At 40.6% G+C, this 23,257-nt stretch overlaps 1 protein-coding gene and 1 long non-coding RNA gene across 10 annotated transcripts in view; one reads left to right on the forward strand and one right to left on the reverse strand.

Moving 5' to 3' along the window:
* Nucleotides 1-17,670, forward strand: part of LOC142818608 (uncharacterized) — a 54,223-nt gene extending 36,553 nt beyond the window's left edge. The window contains exon 3 of the long non-coding RNA XR_012896160.1: nucleotides 17,533-17,670. This is a non-coding gene — a long non-coding RNA (uncharacterized LOC142818608). The remainder of the gene's footprint in view (nucleotides 1-17,532) is intronic.
* SCUBE1 (signal peptide, CUB domain and EGF like domain containing 1) overlaps nucleotides 1-23,257 on the reverse strand; it is a 293,808-nt gene that overhangs the window by 15,222 nt on the left and 255,329 nt on the right. For 6 of the 9 annotated variants that reach the window (XM_006127718.4, XM_075899443.1, XM_075899450.1 and 3 more), the window contains 9 exons: nucleotides 22,110-22,226; nucleotides 17,559-17,717; nucleotides 16,194-16,397; nucleotides 14,530-14,691; nucleotides 13,124-13,291; nucleotides 11,177-11,338; nucleotides 8,034-8,231; nucleotides 3,574-3,726; nucleotides 1,607-1,686 (listed from right to left, as the gene is read on the reverse strand). In XM_006127718.4, the coding sequence (XP_006127780.2) occupies nucleotides 1,607-1,686; nucleotides 3,574-3,726; nucleotides 8,034-8,231; nucleotides 11,177-11,338; nucleotides 13,124-13,291; nucleotides 14,530-14,691; nucleotides 16,194-16,397; nucleotides 17,559-17,717; nucleotides 22,110-22,226 (1,403 nt within the window). The remainder of the gene's footprint in view (nucleotides 1-1,606; nucleotides 1,687-3,573; nucleotides 3,727-8,033; nucleotides 8,232-11,176; nucleotides 11,339-13,123; nucleotides 13,292-14,529; nucleotides 14,692-16,193; nucleotides 16,398-17,558; nucleotides 17,718-22,109; nucleotides 22,227-23,257) is intronic. The other 3 variants (XM_006127719.4, XM_006127716.4, XM_006127714.4) reach the window with 1 other exon arrangement.

The following is a 23,257-nucleotide window of genomic DNA, read 5'->3' on the forward strand; positions in this document are numbered from 1 at the left end:
ACAGGACAAGGAGTAATGGGCTTAAAGTGCAGCAGGGGAGGTTTAGATTGGACATTAGGAAAAAATTCCTAACTGTCAGGGTGGTCAAATATTGGAATAAATTGCCAAGGGAGGTGGTGGAATCTCCCTCTCTGGAGATATTTAAGAACAGGTTAGATAGACATCTGTCAGGGATGGTGTAGATGGAGCGTGGTCCTGCCTTGAGGGCGGGGGGCTGGACTCGATCACCTCTTGAGGTCCCTTCCAGTCCTATTATTCTATGATTCTATGATACATGTTGAGTATGAAACCGCAGAGTTCTGATGAGTTTGCATTTGACATGGCTAAGTTATGCTCCGGCTGCTGCTACCAGTACTCCTGAGGTTACACTTTTATTTATATTTGTGCTAGTTCTTACCATGCATATGTGAAAATGAGCTGGGAATACACCCCTAACTCACAGCATGAAAACAAACTGGGCCTGCTGGAATGCCTAATGAAAGTGTTTGCACAGTCACCATCATAGTGACCTAACATCAGTTCATTTGTATGGGCACACCCCTGCTAGTATCCATCAATTCTAAACCCTGGGTAGCACTTCTGTCCCTAGGATGGACCTAAACCAAATAATGGGATCCAACACCAGAACTAACCATTCACAGTCTCCCAGGCTTTTAAAATTTGGGTTGGAATTCTGCAGCTTGGTGACATTAACACTTGGGCTGTGTCTACACTGGCGCGATCTTGCGCCAAAGCAGCCACTCTTGAGCAAAAACTTGCTGCCTGTCTATACTGGTCGTGTGTTCTTGCACAAGTAAACTGATATTCTACTGTATAAAATCAGTGCTTCTTGCGCAAGAACTATGATGCTCCTGCTCAGGAATAAGCCCTCTTGCGTAACTGTTCTTGCGCAAGAGGCCAGTGTAGACAGGCAACATGAATTTCTTGCGCAAGAAAGCCCTATGGTTAAAATGGCTTTCTTGCGCAAGAGCGTCTACACTGGCATGGATGCTCTTGCGCAGAAGTACATCTCTTGCACAAAGGCACATGCCAGTGTAGATGCTCTCTTCTGGAAGAGCTTTTGCACAAGAACTCTTCTGCGCAAGAAACTGCCGGTGTAGATGTAGCCTTAGGCTATATACAGAGTATTCAGAAGGTGACTGCATCGATTGACTAGTGCTAGCCACAATAGGTGAATGCAGGGGAAGCTGTTTATAGAATATTCTATTTCTTTGTTCCTATGGGCAGTGTCATTCTTTTTTATTTTAAGTACAAAGAATTACATAGACATTAACAGGTCTTTATACATTGCCTCCTCCTCATCTGTTAATTAGAGGCAAGAGCTCTATTATAAATCTGAATATTTTTCATGCCTATGCATGCCGAGAAAGAAAAATAGTGGTGCTGAGATCCACTATGTGAATCTCAGAGTGGAAGTTTATTCTTAAATGATCACAGCTAGATTTAATAAAAATACAGAAACTGTGGAAGCAATAGCTCTAATTCCCGAACATGGTGACTAACAGACTCAGTGAAACTACCTACCTCTTATCTTAGTGCTAATGTATTCTACATACATGTCAAACTGAATAGTTGGCCTTGCTTAGCTAAAAGAAAGTGGACATACTTTTAGAATTTCTTGATGATTTTCTGATGCGTATAATCGTCCATCTCGAACAATGTCTTCTATCAGCTGTTGATAATCCTCTGAAAAATAAGAAGTAAAGGGACTGGTAAGCAACAGTTTATGAAGTAATCACAGAGATTAGTATCCAGTCAACTGCTAACTAGCTAGAAAGCATTTGAGAACAAATTTAGTTTTATACTCATTCAGGATATGTCTACAGTACGGGACAAGGTCAAATTAAGATACGCAACTTTAGCTACGTTATTTGCGTAGCTGAAGTCGAAGTACCTTAACTCGACTTTTGGTGCTGTCCACACTGCAGGAAGTCAAAGGGAGAACGCTCTTCGTCAGACTTCCTTTATTTCTTATGGAAGCAGGATTACCAGCATTGACCAGAGTGCCCCTCTCAGTTCGAATTAGCTGTCTTAACTAGACCCGCTCATTCAAACGCTGGAAGATGGACAGTGGCAACTTCGATCGTCTCGGTAGGGTAGCTGTACCCACAGTGTCTCCAATACCAGTACTATATAATCAACTTAATACTTTAAGTTCTATACTGATTGATGTTATCAGTTTTCTTTATAAATGTTAATTTCACTTCACAAAGCCATTATAAGGCAGGAAAGTTTTATTATCCACCTTTTACAGATAAAGAAACTGAGGCACAGAGATAATAGGTGACTTGCCAAGGTTATCTGGGAAGCCAGTGGCACAGCCAGGAATAGACTCCACGTCTTCTGACTGTCAGTCCTGTGCTTATCTAGGCCATCTCCTCTCTTGACCTTTAAATCACCTCCCCTGTCCCCAACCTAAGTCCAGATTGACTAACAATTCAGCAAATTCCACTAGTATTTGGGAAATGAGGTGTGTTAACAAAGAAATTCCTCCATACTTTTAAAAGGAAATTTCCCCTTGAATATTTCCAGTCCTAGTATTCTATGATTCTATGATATGCCCAAGAAGCATTTTTTACATATTTCCAGGTGAAGATGGTTAGTTTTATGAAGATTGCTGATGTTTTTCTTTATTATATGTTGCAAATGAGAGCTGATTAGTTATTGGAGATTTCTGTTTCCATAGGAATTGTCTATGCTGGCTTTGTTGTTTAACATAGTCATATTTTTAATTATATTTTGTTGGGCCCCAATAGGCCTTCATGAATGGACTTTCTATAACCAAAGAGCAATTATCAATAGTATTCTCATCTTCATTATGATAAACAATGATTAACAAAGAGTCTCACTGGCTTTAATAGTAGCAGGCTCAGACTCAAAGGCTGTGTCCACATTGGCACCCCTTTCCGGAAAAGGGATGCTAATGTAGACTTCGGAATAGCAAAATCGGCGGGGAATTTAAATATCCCCCGCGGCATTTGTATTTACATGGCTGCCGCTTTTTTCTGGCCTGGGGATAAGCCGGAGAAAAGCGCCAGTCTAGACGTGATTCTCCGGAAAATAAGCCCTTTTCCAGAGGATCTCTTATTCCTTGAAAGTAGGAATAAGAGATCCTCCGGAAAAGGGCTTATTTTCCGGAGAATCACGTCTAGACTGGCGCTTTTCTCGGGCTTATCCCCAAGCCGGAAAAAAGTGGCAGCCATGTAAATGCAAATGCCGCGGGGAATATTTAAATCCCCCGCGGATTTTGCTATTCTGATGTATCTAATCTGCATCCCTTTTCCGGAAAAGGGGTGCAGGGTAGACACAGCCAAAGTGTTTTATATATATCTTGTTGGAGTAAGGAATAAGAAAAGGTAATAAATCACTAAAAATAAAAAAGGGGAAAAACATGGAAGAAGACCCAAAACTATTGAGAATCAGCACTGAAATAATTCATTGAAAAAAACAAAAGTGAGTTGCATCAAATTCTTTATGCATCTCGTTTCCCCCCTTCAATCAGTATAGGATAGATTCAGACATGCAGCTCTGTACATTCAGAAATAAACAGAAAGAAAATGACTCCAGTCTTACCATCGTATGTCACATATGGGACTTGAAATCCTTTACCACTGTTTCCCTCATTTGATTTGAACTGAATCCATAGCTTTCGCGATCTGGAGGTAAATGCTATTGGTCTCTCATAAGTCTGACATGTTTCATATGTGGTAATTGATGTAGGGGATGCTAGAAAATTAAATAAATAAAGATCTTTGTAACATTACATTTCCTTTTCTTTCTCTGGAGGTAGAGATGTCCACTAATAGTCCACTCATTCATTCAGGCTTTCCTTTTAAAGGAAGTGATATTCTTTGGATAGAAGGCATGCCATCATTTTCTGCATATAAGGGGAAAGCTTCTCTCCAGAAGACTAGAGGCAACTTTCCCTTTCTGTCCCAAGGGGTGTGTCTTGACTACATCCCTCTGTCAGCAAAGGGGTGTAAATGAAGCACTTTGAATGTGCAAATGAAGCCGGGATTTAAATATCTTTTGAAAAAAGCCCTATTTCAAAAATAAAACCAGTCTAGATGCAATTCTTTTGAAAAGGGAAGGCTTTTTCGAAAGATCCTGTTAACCTCAAAAAATGAGATTTACAGGGTCTTTTGTAAAAGCACCCCATTTTTGAAAGAACTGCGTCTAGACTGTGGTTTTATTTTTGAAATAGCGCTTTTTCGAAAGTGTGCCATTACGTGAATATGCAAATGAAGTGCAGGATATTTAAATCCAAGCTTCATTTGCACTTTTGAAGTGCTTCATTTATAACCCTCTGCCAACAGAGGGATGTAGTCTAGACATAGCCAAGGTGGGGATAATAGGCAGATAGCAGGATTCAACACCAAATTACTATGATTAGAAATGATCAAGAAATGGAATCTCTAACCTGTGGGAAAATCTGTCATTTTGAAATTGATTTTGTTCTAAATCTGGATGAAAAATTGAAATTTTAAAATATTTTGTGCAATGGAAATTTCAAAGTATTTCACTTCAGAAGCATCAAAGCAAACTTATCTAAATATTCAATGTTTATAAAGTATTAAATATTAAAGCCAAAATGAAACAGAAATATCAAAACAAAACACAAATGTCAAAATGAAAATACCCCATTTCCATTATAAATCATTTAGTAACTTTTCTATCATAAATGTTATCAAAATTGACATGATCCTACAGAACGTTTTGATTTTGACACAACAGATTTTTTTGTCAGAAAATGCTGTTTCATAAATTTTCAAATAGATATAATTACTATTAATTATATGCCAGGCAGATAGTGCCCATTGTGCTTAACCCTCTGACAAAACATATTCGAAAGAGGCATTCTTTGCTCCAAAAAGCTTATACTCAAAGACAAGCTCATAAGACTTCCAGTGTTGGAAGTTAATTTGATGGCAGCAGATTGGCCATTATTTCAGAGCAAAATATCACCATACTGCAATGCAATATCAAATTACAATTGACAATTTGGGGAAACTAGAAAGGATCCCACAAACACACGAGGAAGAAATGACAGTGCCTCAGCTCCTAAGAAATAACATGGCAGATGGCAACCCAAAGATGAAGCCAGTGTTTAAAAGACAGGCCTTTTTACTTAGTTTAAAAGCAACCTGAAGAATTCATATCCCCAGGTAATAATGGAAAATATTTTACCGGAGTAAGTTTAAAAGCAGAATTAGGTTTTATGGGGCTGATCTGACTCCTATTGAACTTAGGCTATGTCTACACTGGTGGCTTTTTGCACAAGAACATCTTGTGCAAGGGTTCTTGTGCAAGAAGTCTTGCACAAGAAAACATCCACACTGCCATGTGCGAGCTGTGCTTTTGCGCAAGAGCATCCATGGCAGTGTGGATGCTCTCTTGCACAAGAAAGCTCTGATGGCCAGTTTAGCTATAGGGCTTTCTTGTGCAAGAAATCCCTGCCGAGAGTCCACACTGCCCTCTTGCGCAAGAGCTCCTGCGCAAGAGGGCTTACACCTGATAAAAAAGAGCGTAGCTCTTGTGCAAGAAGCCCTCTCTTACCATGCCATACAGTAAATTTCCTTGTGCAACAGCGGGCAGGCAGTGTGGACGCTTTGCGGATTCTTGCGCAAGAACGGCTGTACTTGCTCAAGAAGCTGTGAGTGTAGACATAGCCTTAGTGTTAACAGTCCCAGTGACTTCAGTGGGATTTAAATCAGGCTGTAAATGAGTTCCCAGATAGAATCAATGTTAAACTGGAGTTAAGACTGAGTACCTATCAATAATTTAAGGGTAACAACAATATAAGGATATTGTAATGATCCCGCAAACAAGTCTTACAAAACCAAGAAATTCAGAGGCAGGTTTTACTTTCTCATGTTTCACATGCCAAGGTACAGAAATGTACAGGAAAAGGTCCCAATAGCCTCAACTCTGCCCCATAGTTATGTTATTCAATAACCATACATTTAAGATTAGCATATCAAAATTTGAAATCCTGGATTAGATTAGATTAAATTGATTTTTAGTTACATTTTTTTTTTATGGACTCTCTACACAATAAAATTAAGACTGCATTCAAAGAATAAATCTATAATCTTGGGAGGACATGCTGTGATCTAATAAAATGTTTGGATCACTGTTTGAAGAACACATTTAAATTCAACCTTAGAGAAGGTAGCATGACCTTATATCATAAAAATAGCATGTAAAGTTACACGAGATCAGATAAGCACTTGAAGAACTATTCTCATACTTCTGGACATAGGTTGATAACTAGTTGTGGTGAAGAAAACATTTCCTTCCATATTTTAGTATTGCTGTTCCTGTAGGAGCAATATTGGCAGTGAAGGTTTTTCCCCCTGAAGCACCCAGCATTCAACAGTCTTGGAACAGTACGCAGGACTTGATGGACTGTTGGATTGGTTGCGATGAAGCAGAAGATTTCTTGCTTTTTCAATTATATGTATGCACAATGCGTGGGACTCGATTCTCTGGGTGTTACTTATTTAACGAGGTGATGGATGAGTGAGATGGCCATTACAGAGGACCAGCTGTGACTATGCCTGACAATTGGGACCTGGACAACAGCCTGGAGAATCAATACCCCATTGACTAGAGGCCTGGTGACCCGAGCAGTTGGAGGATAATGGGCTGAGGACCTGGTGACCTAACCAGTTGATTCCAGCCAATGGGGAAACAAAGGACAGATGAGAGGAGAGGAGGCCCAGGTGGCCTTTTTACCTGGAACAGAAGACAAAGGACAGAGGTGGGGCTCATGTGAAGGTAATATCAGATGCTCAACTAAAAGAAGGGGGTTTCTGGACTGGAGAGAGAAAGAGAGCAGCCAGCGCCCACCTGGATGCAGGAGAGACCTAGATGTATTATGCTAAGGGAGTTTAGGCTCTGAGAGTTTCCTGTGCTATGTTCAGACACTCAACACACCCCTTGTTTAACGCTGGCTGAAAGTCACTCAAGACGAGAGATACAGGAAGCATTATTTCCTCTGGGAGTGGAAGCCTCAAGGGTTCTAAGGAAGTGGACTCCCTGAGGGGGCTCACGACAATAAACAGGCATGCTGAAGGCCCAGAGAAGTGTGGTGTGAGGAGGCAGCAGGGCCTATGGCTTAACCCCTAAGAAAGGCTGTCACACTGAAGGTGTTCCTCCCAGGGACCATTGAGAGCCACAAGAGAGAGCACAAGTCCTATGAGTCTGTGACACTGGTATAGCAATTTTTTGGCTCTTATAGAATGACCTGATTAATTATATCCCCATTCTCTTAAAAAAGAGCATGTAAGAAATTGCTTACTAGTCAGATATACAGAACTGTAAATATAAATCCTTAAGAATCAAAAGCTGTTGAAACCATTGTACTAATTAAAATAGACTGTTGCTCAATACATCTGATTTTTTAAAAAATCACATCTTTCACAGCTGGTGCTTCTCTGTGCTTTAGAGTGTTAATAATAAGGTGAACAGAAACTGAAGGCTTAAGGAGAGATTTGAAGAGGAGAAGGCTAGACCACTGACTAGGCTTGCTTTTGAGAAGTCTTACAAAAATCACAGGAGAGGTGTTATATGACCCTTATCTGTGAGGCTAAACAGAAATTTGAGGCAAACTTTGGGAAACATAACAATATTTTGATAAATTAACAACCTCTTTCTTCATTACTGCACAGATATAATACTTGGACTGGAAATTTATGAGAATGTTAGAGATGACTGGCCAGCTCACCAGCTGGTGTAGATTGTCATAGCTCCAGTGACTTCCACAGGATCTGGCCAGACAAGACTACATTATGAGCCTTCTGATTCATCCAAGACACTTTTTTATTATAATCAACACACGACTTTCTAGTTAAAGCACTCTGTTTCAGCGCTAGCCACAACTTGCTGTATCAGTTCACTGAAAAGCACTTGTAAGAGCGTTGGCTCGAGCGGATAGAAAAATCATTTTTGGACTTTGTCCATTCTATATAGGCATTCCACTTATTCCACATTGGTGTAAATATTTAAATGGCTCACGACTGGCAACTTACCACTTTTTCTCATTACTAAAACATCACCACACTCGTCTTCAATGGGAAGAAATATCTCAGGAACCACAATGAGTATTCTCCTCTTTGGGGGTGGATTTATATTCCAAATGCATTCCACATTAGCTGGGTAATCACCAGGGTAATTGGGAGACTCGATATAGCCAGTATAATCTCCAAGTTCCCCTCCACAGTGCTGGTCTGTGAAGAAACATAAGTTAGCATTTGTGCTTTGAAATATCTTTCAATTGTTTGGCTCTGCCACTGCCACCTCCAAACAATTCTTCATGGCATTTGACCAGTGTAAAGGTATGGAAAGCCTTTAAAAGAATATTGGCTTTTCTGAGTCACTGTTTTGCAAACCTAAATCTTAAACCTCTGTAAGGTAGGTAAGCATTCAATGAAACTGATGCAGAGAAGATAAGTGATTTGCTTAAGGTTCCACATCAAGGACTTGTCTACGCAGATTGCGATTGAACCACAAGCAGGCTGAGACTTTATGGTTCACTAGCTTGCCACGCACTGAGGGTATGTCTACACTTGCTCCCTAGTTCGAAGAGTAACATTAATTGGAACCAAGGGGTTTGGTTCGAACTAACGCATCCCGGCACGCACTTCCTGGTTCAAATCAGCTGTTGAGCGGAGTAACGCTTCATTAGCAATTTCGGTCGCCTACATTTGCATCCCTAGCTCAAACTAGGGAGCAAGTGTAGATGTACCCTAACTCACTCAAGTAGTCCTAAATGAACATCAAAACTGGGATTAGATTTATGAGTCCTGGCTCCCACAGTTCATATCACAGTGTCTTTTATTGCAAATGAAGGCTTTTCTCACACACCTGGCAGCAGTCACTTGCCATATAGTTATTTCAATGCTGGTAGAACATCCTATTTCCAGGGTTTCACTGTGAAAGACGGACAGTGTTCTGTAATATACTGAACAAACCTTACAAAATTAAGGTAAACTTTACTGAGTTCAGTTAAACCTCTCTGAACTACGGTTACCATCTTTAGGGTACATAGTATTACAAATGCAACTATGTATGTGTTATAGAATCATAGTGTTAGAGGGACCACCGGGGCCATCTAGTCTAACCCTGTGCTAAGATGCAGGATTTGTTGTGACTACACCATCCAAGACAGATGGCAGTCCAGCCTCCTTTTCAAAATCTCCCACAAAGGAGTTTCCACAACCTCCTTAGGCAATTTGTTCGATTGTCTCAGTAAACTATTCTTAGAGTTAGGAATATACTACCCTTGGTTGTCTTCTTGCTTCTAGTATATTTGTAGAATGTTTTCTTGTTACCCTTTGTGTCTCTAGCTAGACTGAGCTCATTTTGCACCTTCAGCTTTCTCATTTTGCCCTTATTTATTTGTGATTTTTTTATATTCATCCTTTGTAATTTGACCTAGTTTCTACTTTTTATAGAGCTCTTTTGATTTTTAGATCATTCAAGATTTCTTGGTTAAGCCACGGTGGTCTCTTGCCATACTGCCTCTATACTATGCAGTGGTATATTGTGCTCTTGCGCCCTTAATAATGTCTTAATTGTTTTTCCTTTTAGACTTGCTTCCCAGGAGATCTTACCTACCAATTCCCTGAGTTAGCTACAGTCTTACCTTCTTGAAATCCATTGTCTTTATTTTGCTGTTTTCCCTCCAACAATTTCTTAGAATTAACAATTAACAACTATCATTTCATGATCATTTTCATCCAGTCAGCCTTCTTCTTTCAAATTCTCAACTATTTCCTCCCTATTTGTCAAAATCAAATCTAGAAGGGCCTGTCCCCTTACAGCATTCTCCAACTTCTGGACTAGAAAGAAGTTTTCAATATATTCCAAGAACTTGTTGGATAATGGTTCCCTGCTGTGGGATTTTCCCAACAGATAGATGTTTGAGTAGTTGAAATTCCCCATCACCACCAAGTACTGTGCTTTGGACAATTTTGTTGTATAAAGAAAGCCTCATCCACCTCTTCTGGTTAGGTGGCCTGTAGTACATCCCTACTATGACATCTCCTTTAATTTTTACCCCTTTTATCCTTACCTGGAGATGTAACATAAGTGATTTGCTTACTAACTAGATGCTACATAAGGATGAAAAAACAAGTGGGGAAGTCAATGCAGGCCGCAAAATTAATTGGAGCACTTTATTTTACAATTGTCATACCATTACCAATTCCTGGCAAGTGTCTAATTTACTCTAACTACATTTGAAATGACCAAAGACATCAAAGATTACACATCATATAATTAGAGTGAAAGCTTATGACAGACATGCAAACTAATGCATGGTTCAGTTACAGTGAACTGTCTTAAACAAACACAAACTACACTGGCCCCTTTTCCGAAAGGGGCATGCTAATTTTCAACTTCGGAAGAGGGAAATCCGCGGGGGATTTTTAAATATCCCCCACGGGATTTAAATAAAGATGTCCGCCGCTTTTTTCCGGCTTGGGGAAAAGCCGGAAAAAAGCATCTAGACTGGCCCGATCCTCCGGAATAAAGCCCTATTCCGGAGGATCTCTTATTCCTACTTCGAAGGACGTAGCCACAAAGAATCAGCAAAATCTGATTGCCTAGAAGAAACTATCTTTCACTAATTTGTTGTACACTCATTGGAGATAGTCTAAAGTGGTAATTTAAGCTTAAGGGTTGCCTATCGTAGGAGATTCTCAATGCAGATATCACTGTAGTCAAAGGTTACCAGGGAATTACAACATGCAGACAGTGACAAGGGTTTGTGAATGAGTGATTGCGTCTCACAGTATTTCATAACTGTTAATGGTAGTATCTAATTTTCAATCATTTTAGCTCTATAGAGACTCCCAGGATCATGAGTCACTGCAAAATTTGCATAATCTAGAAACTCTGTGTTTTTAATTTGTAACTTTACCATTCCAAATTAAACTAATGAACAAAAATTGTAATATATTCAGGGCTTCTTTTCTAGGTTTTGTTCTCAGAGCATTCATATTGTTTTCTACCACTGTAAAATTTTAGAATCTGCTCTGATGACAAGTGGAATTATTTGCAATTTTCAGGTTCAGATACAGATTCTGAACACCCCAAAGTCTGACTTATTAATATCCACAGTTTTCATTCAATCCCATCACCAACATATGGGAAAATGTTAAGAACTTACTTTTACAATGTGTAACATTAGTAGAACCATCAAAATCTGTACTTGTATTCCCAGGGCAGCTAATGCAGTAATTCTGACCAAATTCAGGCTGGTAGGTTCCAACAGGACATCTGATACATCTGTGTGTTGTAGAATTGTAGTAGTGGCCAGGAGAACAGTGAACTGTGCAATAGGAAGGTACGTTGTTACTTTGTAAAAACAATATTAACTGCAGTGGCATTTCCCTCCTCTATTAACATACTCTGCCTTTTCCATATCCCAAAGTATTTAGCATACAGTTAAACAAAAAAAGTTTTAATGCATTTTTCATTTACTAAGGTCTTTGACTGGAATCACATTCCAGGAACTAAAGCTAAATAGTTACTAATCAAATAAAATATGCTATATTTACTACCTTTAAACACAGTGATTTACAAATCAGACATTTATACCTGAGCTTACAACAAACAACATGTAAGTCAATAAACAGGGAAGTCAATACATGTTTGCAGTAACAACACAAATACCTTTTAGAATTGCAGATGAGAGGTTTTCATTATCAGACATTAGACAGTATTACTGTACAGTAATTCTTCATTTAACGTATGCCCGCTTAACACGTTTTTGCGATACCATGATTTTTTTTTTAGGGAACTTTTTTGAATTACATGATCATCCCCAGAATAACACAATTTCCCCAGCCAGCCCATCACTGGCGACTACGCGGGGCTTCCCCACCTCCCTGCAAAGCGGCAGTGGGTTCGTTGCTCGCAGCACCATTCCCCGATGACCCCACCTCGCCGGATGCAGTGTGGGTCCCGGCAGACCTGTCACAGGGGCAGACTCCCAACCCGATCACCCTCCCCTCTTCTCCACTTCCCTTCCCCAGAGCCAAACACCTCCCCTCCCTGCTGTAACCCAGTCCCCTTTCTCCCCCAACCTTATGTCCCAGTCCGAACAGACACCACCGCTTGAAATGCAACCCCCACCTTTTCCATTATTTTCAATGGGAAAATTGACTCCGCATAACATGTTTTCACTTAACATGATCATTTTCTGATAGGGTATGTGTACACTACCACCCTAGTTCGAAGTAGGGTGGTAATGTAGGCAACCGGAGTTGCAAATGAAGCCCGGGATTTGAATTTCCCGGGCTTCATTTGCATCTCGCTGGGCGCTGCCATTTTTAAATGTCTGCTAGTGCGGACTCCGTGGCATAGAGTCCACACTAGCGGACATTTTAGCCGCGCGGCATGGACATTTAAAAATGGTGGCGCCCGGCGAGATACAAATGAAGCCTGGGAAATTCAAATCCTGGGCTTCATTTGCAACTCCGGTTGCCTACATTACCACCCTAGTTCGAACTAGGGTGGTAGTGTAGACATACCCATACATATCTATAGTGTTAAATGAGGAATTACTGTATACAAGCAAGCAAGCATATAGGTATGTAGTCAGACAAACTCGTCCTTCACCACAGTGTCATTTATATGGAAGTTTGAAAACATGTACAGTACATTGTACATATATATTACAGTTATTTTTATAATTAAGGCTCAATCTTATGTCATTTGCATTACACAGCTTTTCAAATTCTTTAAATAAAACTAAAATGAGAGCCGTAACACTTGAGAGCCATATCCTCATCTGATAAAAATTCAGTCTAGCTCCATTGAAGTAAATGAAGCTATGTAGATTGGCACTGGTTGAGTGTCTAGCCCTGAAAGTGCATGTCATGCATTCCAAAAAATACAATGTTATATTATATTTATTGTACAATGATTCTACAATGACAGCAGATCATTTCTGATTTGTGATTTCCTGACTGCTTAACTTAATAACACAGTTGGTTTTTTCTGAAGGCCTTCCAGTTGTTCAGCAATGAACAATTCCAAGTGAAAGAAGAAATTGTGGAGCAATTATTAAGCAAAATATTTTACAAAATGGGAAAAGCTCTGAAATTTTTACCTTTTGTTTCACAGTCCTGAAAAGAAACAGCGCCTTCATATTTTGTCACCAGTCCTCCACCACATGGAAAGCAAAGGGTTCTGCCTGGCTCTGGTTGATATGTACCAAGAGAGCATACTCTGCAAGGTTTAAAGCCATCTGAAGAGAAATACCCAGGAGAACACTGCCCTAGAAATTGAATATGGTCAATTATATTATTAAGCCTATCTCTGTGCACAATATTTTTAAAAAAAAATCAGTATGCAGTGTTTCCTAAAACTTTAAAAACATAATACTAAACCTACCAATTTAATAACTATTTGCCAAAAACAATGCTTACTACATTTGCTAAAAACATTTGCTTACTACAGTAGAACCTCAGAGTTACAAACAAACCAGTGAACCACACTATTCATTTGGAACCAGAAGCAAGTGACTAGGCAGCAGCACAAACAAAAGCAAAAATAAAAAAATAAAGCTTCCCAATCCATACCTGCACACAGAAATCTGATCTTGTCTCATTCCCAGCAAAAAAAGTTTCAAGGCTGTTTCTATTGACTATGTATAAACAGGGATATAGCAAATACCATACTGGATGGTGTTAAATGCAAACTACTAAAAAAAATGAAGGGAAAGCAGCATTTTTCTTCAGTACGTCTACACTGCATGCTTATTTCGAAATAAGCTATTCTGGAAGAAATACTCTGAAACAGCTTATTTCGAAATAGCACATCTACACTATAGGGAAGCCTAAAAATTAGTCGAAGGCAGGCTTCCCTAATGTGGACATGCTACCTTGATTTAGAACCCCAGGAGACACTGGGGAGTAATTACTTTGAATGGCCCTGGGGAGGAGTTATTTTGAAATAGCAGCAGTGCAGCATCAACACTACTACTATTCCGAAATAGCTATTTTGGAATAGGCATTATTCCTCATGGAATGAGGTTTACAGAAGTCAGAATAAGTCATCCATTATTTAAAATGTGTTTCAAAATAACGGAATTGCTATATAGACGCTTGCATTGTTATTTTGAAATAATGGCCATTATTCCAAAATAACAGTGCTGTGTAGACACACCCAAAGTTACAAATCAGTGTATCAAATCAATGTTCAGTTGTAAACTTTTGACAGAACAACCATAACATTTGTTGAGTTACAAACTCTATTCCCAAGATGTTAGTGCGTCTGATGATCTACAGTACTACCCCAAATGCAGCTCCAGCTCTCTTCTACGTGATAGCAGTGCTCATGTGTGAAAAGTTGGAACAAACCAAAATATTTTTTGGCATTACTTATAAGTGCGCAGAGCTCTTTTCTGTTAGCTTGATAAGGCAGAAATTGTGGAAGGCTTTCCCCACTATTAGCCTCCATACCTTGCTTACTATTGGATTGCATCTACTCCTTTTATAATCAAACTAAACTTACCTCCACATTCTGACACATTCCGTGCGCCTGCTATTCCCTGTCCATCATTACTTGGGCACGGTTCACAAGTCAGTTGACCTTCTGTGTCTTGGTATGTTCCTGGCGAGCAAGGAATGCACTGATTATGTTCTCCACTATAATAGGTGCCCATGCTGCAGGTAACTGAGGAAAGAAAAGCAAAATCTACATAAGGGCCTTCATTTTGATAATGGAGCTTTGCCTTCATAGCAAACATTTAGAGAAGATGAACTTTGTTGGATCATTCCACCATTACCAATGACACTGCAGATTTTGCGCTAAAGAAACTAGGTCCATCAGTGGAACTGGGTCAGTTTACAACTGCTGAAGATCCAGCCTATATTGTTTAAACTATATCATCAGACATATGCTTCCAAAAGAGTTAACTCGGTTTTAAAAAAGTACATTGTATTTAAGCAAAATGCTCTTCCATAATGGATGGAGAATTAAGTGATTTTTTCCCCATTTAGACTAGATATACGTAAGTGGTGGGTTTTATGGGAGATGTAGATACAAGGTCTATTCTCAGAGGCCATGATCCGTTGCCATAATGATGCCATGGATTTTTCAAAAGGCAAGGCATCACATCTCAGGTTGGATACTTCCTAACAGTGACATGGTTTAACTGGCAACCATTCTAAACACATACATTAATCCACATTCTCCTACAGAAACAGGATATAAAACATTTTATAACATTATGCCTATAGGTTAAAGCTTAAGGGTTTCTAGACTATCATTGCTAATTTTTCCATCCTCTAAATAGAAGTGTTATTTGTGTATGAACTAGATAATCAGACATTATCAAATCCTCATGTGAAAATTCCATTATTTTTTGAATGTAAACAACTAGATGTGTAAAACTTCACTGAAAAAAATGTATAGGCGGATTTTGAAAATTTTACTCAAAGTAACTACAGTGGTGCCTGGAAAAATAAGTAGTACTGTTGGACTGTGTCTACATTGGCACCCCTTTCCGGAAAAGGGATGCTAATGAGACACATCGCAATTGCAAATCCGCGGGGGATTTAAATATCCCCCGCGGCATTTGCATTTACATGGCTGCCGCTTTTTTCCGGCTTGGGGATAAGCTGGAGAAAAGCGCCAGTCTAGATGTGATTCTCCGTAAAATAAGCCCTTTTCCGGAGGATTCCTTGAAAGTAGGAATAAGAGATCCTCCGGAAAAGGGCTTATTTTACGGAGAATCATGTCTAGACTGGCGCTTTTCTCCAGCTTATCCCCGAGACGGAAAAAAGCGGCAGCCATGTAAATGCAAATGCTGCGGGGGATATTTAAATCTCCCGCGGATTTGCAATTGCGATGTGTCTCATTAGCATCCCTTTTCCGGAAAGGGGTGCCAATGTAGACACAGCCTTGATGAATTAGGAGCATAATGCTAAGAACTAGTGAAAAAGCATTAGCATCATCAGCATTTGGCAAAAGTCTGGCAACTTGGAAAACATTTAAAACCAGACTATCCTTGTTCCACCTAGAATTAGACTAGATTAATCTGATTTTGGTTTCCCTAGATTGCCTATGTATCTAACAAATTTATTGTATGGTTTACTGGTGACCAATTAATTTTAAGGGGTTTTTATTTTTGGTGCTGTGGGTCAGAAAGTGACTCTAATTTTTCTAGGACTTACTGCATTTTCCATCCTGCAGCACTTGTCCTGTACTACATGCTTCATGTCCTTCAGTAGCCTTAGCTGGCTTATGAGCCACTTCGTACTCTGTCCCAGAAAACTGAATGTAAAATTGCTGTTTGTTAATAGATTTCCTCAATGTTTTGATTGCAGTTTGTAGCTTCTGCTCCATCCTTTTCCGCACACAGTCCAGGTTACAGGTGTCTAGGAGGGAAATAAGAAGAAAACTAGATGCAACTGAGAGTCATTTTTTGAAGAGTCGCTTAGTAAAAAATTCTCAACCAGAAAAATGTCCTGGTACTTAATTCACTTTCCTTTTAGGTAGCAAGTGGCAAAGAAGTTGCATTTTTTAAAAATCAGCTAGCTAACTGGCTGGCTTGGTGTTAGACTGTCTGAAAAGGATAGTTAAGCACTCTGTACCTAGCAAACTAAGCTTCCTGATTCATACCTGCACAAAAAAATCTGATCTTGTCTCGTTCCCAGCATAAAAAGTTTCAAGGCTGGTTCTATTGACTATCTATAGACAGGGATACAGTAAACACATCACATCAGCTGGCAGAGCTAAGCTGGCATCAAGTGAACATAACCTGTACCATTATGGGTTGCGGCATTGACTATTGTTACTTGGATTCCTGGAAGTAGTAATTGTCTTCCACAGTGTATTTCTAAGGACTTAATCCATTTCAAGTCTAAAAAACCTCAGACAGCTTATCCTCTATAACTGCATTGGGAAATATTATCCCATAGTTTAATAACACTATTGAATATTGAAATATTTATGATAGATTAAATTTTTCTTTGATGTTATATTATAATATAACATTCTGGAGAGCCCTAAACAATTCTTCCCCAACCTGAATCTTCTTTATATGGCTGCCAAAATATGGCATGATAGGTACATGATAAAAAATGTGTGATAAAAAATGCTTGATTTTCTGACCTGGAGTTCAGCATTCTATATTCTAGGAGATTTTTTTTTGAGAGACATCTCCTAAAAGGAAACAGTAAGGAGCCAAGTCTGTATCAATGAACATATCTATTATTAGTAGCGATGAGTCCAAATCAAATCCCAGGATCTAAATACCGCTGAACTTTTGAGAAGATTGGCATTAGGTCCAATCTTTCTGCCCATCTCTAGCTACTAGCTCAGTTTCATGCTACATCTTACAATCATCCTTACAGCAGAACTTCCACTGAAGTCGGTGGAAGTTCTGAGTGGGGATGGGCGGTTGCGTTATTGTTTCGTGTAATGTGCTTTGTAAACTGGCCTGGTGAAACAGCAGCAGAAAGAAACTAGCTTTGTGATAACGGGACGCTTCAATATATGATTTCCCTACAGACCACCAGAAAAGATCTTCCACAAACCTGAGACTTCTTCAGACTTCATCTCTACTTCGAATTCGGCTGTGATATGGGACACTTCTTTCGATGGTGACTTACGGCCCCGACGTTTTTTCTTGGAGGAATCACACTTGAGGTTCACAAAGGTCACCTGGCAGTTGTCTGTACAAGGGAATTGACCTCCTTTGCATAACAGAAGTGACATGGAAGAGAAATCAAGTAGCAAGGTAGCAAGTGATAAGCTGGTGTGTGATATTTCAGCTGGGTTAACATTAATGCTGTAGCAGGTTTTTTAACATTCCACATGCATTGTTAGACATACCCTCATTTGTGCAATTTTTGCTTTTTGTAAGCAAGGGCAGCAAAAGAAGCCTATACAGCACAGATATAAGAATGGCAATGCTTAGCTTGTGTGTTTGTGTCTTTAATAACAATAACACATATTTTCAACTTACTGTGTCTAAGGAGATGGAAGTTCTTAACAAACATTTAATTAAAAGTCAATGTTGTTATTCTTAGTTTATTGATGATTAAATTAAGTCAGAGGGTTCACTTGCATCATGTCATATTAGAAGGGAGAAGCAGAGCAAAGACCAAAATCTCAAAGTGTGGCTTCCCACTCGTGTTCTAGCCAGTAGGCGATGTTGTCATTGTGTTCTAGCCACAGGCAACGTTTATATTGTGACAGCTATTAAGCAACAACATTTTTCAAAATTCCTGTTATTTGAAGGCTATAAAACATATTTTAGAAGGTTTTAAATTAGGTATACATGGCCCAGGAGAACTGACGAGATTATTTAAAAACACCGAGATATTGAGGAGGAAGGGAGTGATTTCAGTTAGGAGACAACCAAATAAGCATTCATGCCCATAAAGAGATTTTGGGGATATTCTCCTAGGTTTTAATAACTGAGGGCACATCTTCACTGTGGTGTTAAATTGGGGCTGTTGCAATTGATGCAACAGCATTGATTGAGCAGGTCAGGTGAAGACATGCTAAATCAATGGGAGAGTGCTATTCCTGTACTCTGTCTTCCTGAGAAGAGCAAGGTAAGTCAGCTGGAGAGCATCTCTTATCAACACAACATGATGAAAACACTGCAGTAAGAGGATCTAGATACATTGACTTCACTTATGTTATTCATGTAACTGAAGTAGCATAGCTAAGATAGATTTATCTCCGCAATGTAGACAAGACCTCAGTGCCACAATGGCTGTTCCAGGGCTGTAGTGCATAACTCTACAACACCAAAGCCTCCAAAATATGTCATTTTGGATATGGCTTTATATTATATCATCTTATTGAGTAATCATACGATTTACAGCATTAATTCAAGTCAGATATAATTATAGAGTTAAGGCAAATAGCTAGCAAGTATAAAGCAAATATAGCCAAGAACATATACTTACAATATGGGCTGAAAAAAAGAATGTCTATGACTTTCAAAATGGTTTTGATACCCAAATGTTATAGAAAGAAAACAGCCATGATGCCAAGATAACAGTTCAAGCAATAGAATAATTATTGTACGGGTGCTTTGAAAATTAGAGAGAGAGAGGAATATTTCCATTTTAGATTAAGATAAATAATGAAATTAAACATAAAAGAATCTTCAATTCCTATTATAATATTCAATTGTTTTAATTTAGTGTTCATGTATGATTTTTTTAATAAGAAAATTCCCAGACAAATCTATGTTAAAAGGGAATTAAGATTGGGAGTATATATCAGCAATTTAGAATAAAATACTTTACTGGGATGTTGGAATTATATTAAAACTAAGCATTATAAACTCAGGAAATTCAGAATTAACATGTTTGGCCTTCTTTTAAATTTAACCATACGGTATGGAGATACACAATTAGGGCACCCGAACAACCTTCACTCTGCCCTGTAGTAATACCAACAGGAAAAAAAGAAAAGAAAAAACCTAACAGATCTTTAAAAATAATTTGCCATAATCTATTCAGGGAAGTCTACAAAAATGTCAAAACCAGAAGCCTGTAATTGATGTACAGGTAAAGTCCCAGATCTATCTGTTGTAGAAGCATTTCAGACTAGGACCTTAATTGGAGGAGCAGGACAGATACCTTTGTCTGACTTCATTTGACATCTCAAAGACATACCATGGAATATATAGTTAAAATGGTTAGTTCTTTATCACTTAAACGTTTCGTCTGTTCAACTTTGAAAGGGATACTCAAGACGAACCTTTTCTATGTTACTAATAATAGACTAGATTATTCAACTGGCAACAGTTTTAACAATGTATTTTCTGTTTCACTATTTATGTTGTTTATTTACTTTTTGTCCTTCACTCTGTCTGGGCACTCAGTCTAGAATGGTCAATCTCACTTTTGTATTTAGTCAACTTCGCTTTCTCGTTCCTATACACACAATCAGATAACAATCCCACTCCACTGAGATTATAGTTACTACAATTAAAAGAAAAAAACTTTAATTAAAGAGTTAATGAAAATATGTATTGTGGCAGGGCGTTGGACAGGGAGTCCGGGGGAAGCCCAGCTGAGGCAGTTAAGGAGGGCCCAGCTGGAGGCTATTAAAGCAACTCCTGGAAGGAGGAGGGAGACCTAACCTGCCTGCCTGCAGTAAGAGAGGCTTCGGCCTAGCAAACCCAGGCTACCTGGCCTGAGACCCTAGGGGCTACAAGGAGGTAGCCATGGAGGGTGGGGCTTGCAAGAAGGCAGCTGTGGTAGGCTGAGGGAGTTTGAGCTAGGGAAGCCCCAGGCCATAAGTCTTGAAGGCAGGGTTGCAGGAGGCTAGGGCTGCCAGGTGTCCTGTTTTCTACCAGACATTCCGGTATTTGTACCGTCTGTCCGGTAGAAAAATTCAGAAAATATCGGACATATGCAGGGAAGCCTGGCAGGGGCGGGGGAGTGACTGGGAGGCGGGGCGTGAGTGGCTTTGGGAGCCCTGTGGTCGCGCGCAAAAGCCGGCTGGAGCGGGCTGGGGGCCGGGACTCCCAGCCACCCACTCCCACCCCCCGGCTTATGCACGGGACCAGAGGCTCCCAGCACCAATCGTGGCCCGTGTCCCAGCTGGGAGCCTCTGGTTGCGAGCAGAAGCCGGGCGGGGGGAGTGGCTCCCAGCCCCGCCCCCGCCCAGCTTCTGCTGGCAAGTAAAGGGAGCGCCTGCTGGGGGCGCAGCCAGAAGGACTCTGGCTGCGCCCAGTGGTTGCACCCCCACCCCCCTCGCCAGGTCTGCTTCCCACCCCCTTTCTCTGCCCCCCTATCGTCCCCTCCAACCCCACAGCCCCTGATCCCCCCCCAGCTCTGCTTCTCGCCCCCTCTTCCTGCCGGCCAGCCCCGCAGCCCCTGGACACCCCCCAGCCAGCCCTGCTTCCCGCCCCCCTTCCTCCGGCCCCCCCCATTCTCCCCTCCAGCCCCACAGCCCCTGATCTCCCCCCGGTTCTGATTCCCGCCCCCTCTTCCTGCTGGCCAGCCCTGTGGCCCCCATTTCTTCCCCCCCCCGCCAGCTCTGCTTCCCGCCCCCCTCCCGCCTGGGCCACCCCCCACCCCCGGACAAGCGTGTCCGTTTTTTTAGCGGGGTCTACCTGGCAACCCTACAGGAGGCAACCAGGCAGGCAGAGGCATGCCCTTGGCCAGGGAGGAGTGGCTGGGAGAGACTGCAGTCTGCTCGGAGACAGGGGCTAGAAGAGACTGGCAGTGGGCCACTGAGGAACTGTATGTTCCTGGAGGGAGCTGGGTGTTCCTGGGAAAAAGAAGAATTGGGGATCCTAGGGAGTAGGGAGGACCCTGGACTGAAGGAAGAACAATGACTCTCCCCCTGCCCTCCCCGGAAGGGGGCGCGGACCAAGACCGGAGTGGACACTGCCTGAAGGCAGTGCCCTGAAGACAGCACCACACCCAAAGGGGGCGCGTCGGAGCAGCCAGCTACTTCCCCAAAGCCACCCTGAGGGAAGAGCCGTGCGGAAAGTGAGTCAACCCGTTACAGTATATTCATATCAAGATTTGTAAACCTCAAATGCTGGGACTTCCTTTCTGATTTTGCTAAAATTAGAAATTGTGTCTAACCCACTCCACTTTCTTGATCTTTTGTGTTAAACCATAGTTGCATGTTCCAACGTAAGGAAAGCCAACTGAAGACTGCATGGTATATTAGATTTAGAGTATAGATTTTCCTGTGCAGGTGCTATCTCTTGGGGTGGAGAACCTTCTTTGGGTCAGGGGCCACTGACCCACAGAAAAATCAATCAGGGGCCACACACAAGTGAGAAGTAACAAACAATCAATCAATCCTCACTGGCACTTGACTGAGAAGGAGAAAGACACTCCCCACGTTCCCCTCACACACCAGAGCCTAGGAGGGCCCAGCCTAGTAGATTCTGTGTGCTCCCATTCCATGGGCATCCCATTTTCCTGCCATGACCAAACACTGTCCTTGCTTTAAGTTAGGATAAGAGGAAACTGCATATCAAATTAGGTGGTCTTAGCTCTTACCATGTAAGTGGAGTTCTTGAAGAGATTCAAAGATGGAATCATGGACAGGCAAACAGACACAAACTCTCTAAAATATATGTATAGATGACATACCTGTAACAGCATGCTTCCCAGCATCTTTAATCTTTTCTTTGCTGCGTGGCCGTAAATGGCATTTTGCATCTTTAATTTTAAACCGAGCTTTCTGCTTGATTGGTGGGGTTAATGAATCTGTTGAAATAAAATTAAAAGTTATCATTCCTAATGTAGTCTTAAAGGGCTCTGGCACCTATCTTTTAATGGAAGCTGTAGTCTTCTTGAAACATAATGGAGAGACAGGACTCTATGACTCTATAACTATTTACCTTGTGTACATTCTATGAATCGTGAATTAATTTCCATAAGGCTCCTCTTCCACAAACAGCTAAGAATAGCCTCAGGCTCTCAGAATCTCATCAGCCAATGAGAGTCTGTTCAGTGACTATACCCTGATATTCAGTGAGTGGGAGGAGATCTGAAGAAATCAACAGAACTGGAACTCTTCTTATCCAGCTTGTGTGCGCAGTCTTGGAGGCGTTAAATTAGTCTCCTACTCAGAATAAAAGCAACTACTATAATTTTTTAAACTCTACTCCTGACTCTCCAAATTACTAAGTATTTGATTCTGATCTCACATATGCTAATGTAAATATAATTAAATTGTCAGCAGTTTAAAACGATCCCATGCCTATATGTCAAAAAGAACTGTCTTTAACTACTTTACTGCAGTCTATGGCTTACAAGGTCTGTTCTCCCTCTTACAATCAAATCATGTGACACAACTGAGGGTTGAATGGAAAATGTAACTGTTGCTTGCCTTTCTAACAAAGATAACTGCCTCTCCACCTCCTGATTGTAACTGGAAAATGAAGACCCAATCTCTCTCTTCCCAGTAAGCACAGACATCTTCTGATAACAGACAACACACTTCAAACCCACAGTAAATCTCATACATGTTCAGCAGTGCAGCACCCACTTGTCCTGTAATATCACTTGTGCTGCTTATTTGTTATCTATCTACATTAAATGTCCACTTTACATTTTAAAGGGATCTCAGGCTTGTCCATCTTCTATCTAACAGGCAGCTCAGTTTTATTTCTCTGCTTACCCACATCTCACTATCAATTGAGCTCACGCCCCTCACATCTCATAACATAAATTATGTATATAAAATATTTATTTATAAAAACTAGAAAATGCAACCAAAAGATTTATCAACTCTC

This window comes from Pelodiscus sinensis, chromosome 1, assembly GCF_049634645.1.
Source record: "Pelodiscus sinensis isolate JC-2024 chromosome 1, ASM4963464v1, whole genome shotgun sequence".
Classification (NCBI taxonomy): Eukaryota; Metazoa; Chordata; order Testudines; family Trionychidae; genus Pelodiscus; species Pelodiscus sinensis.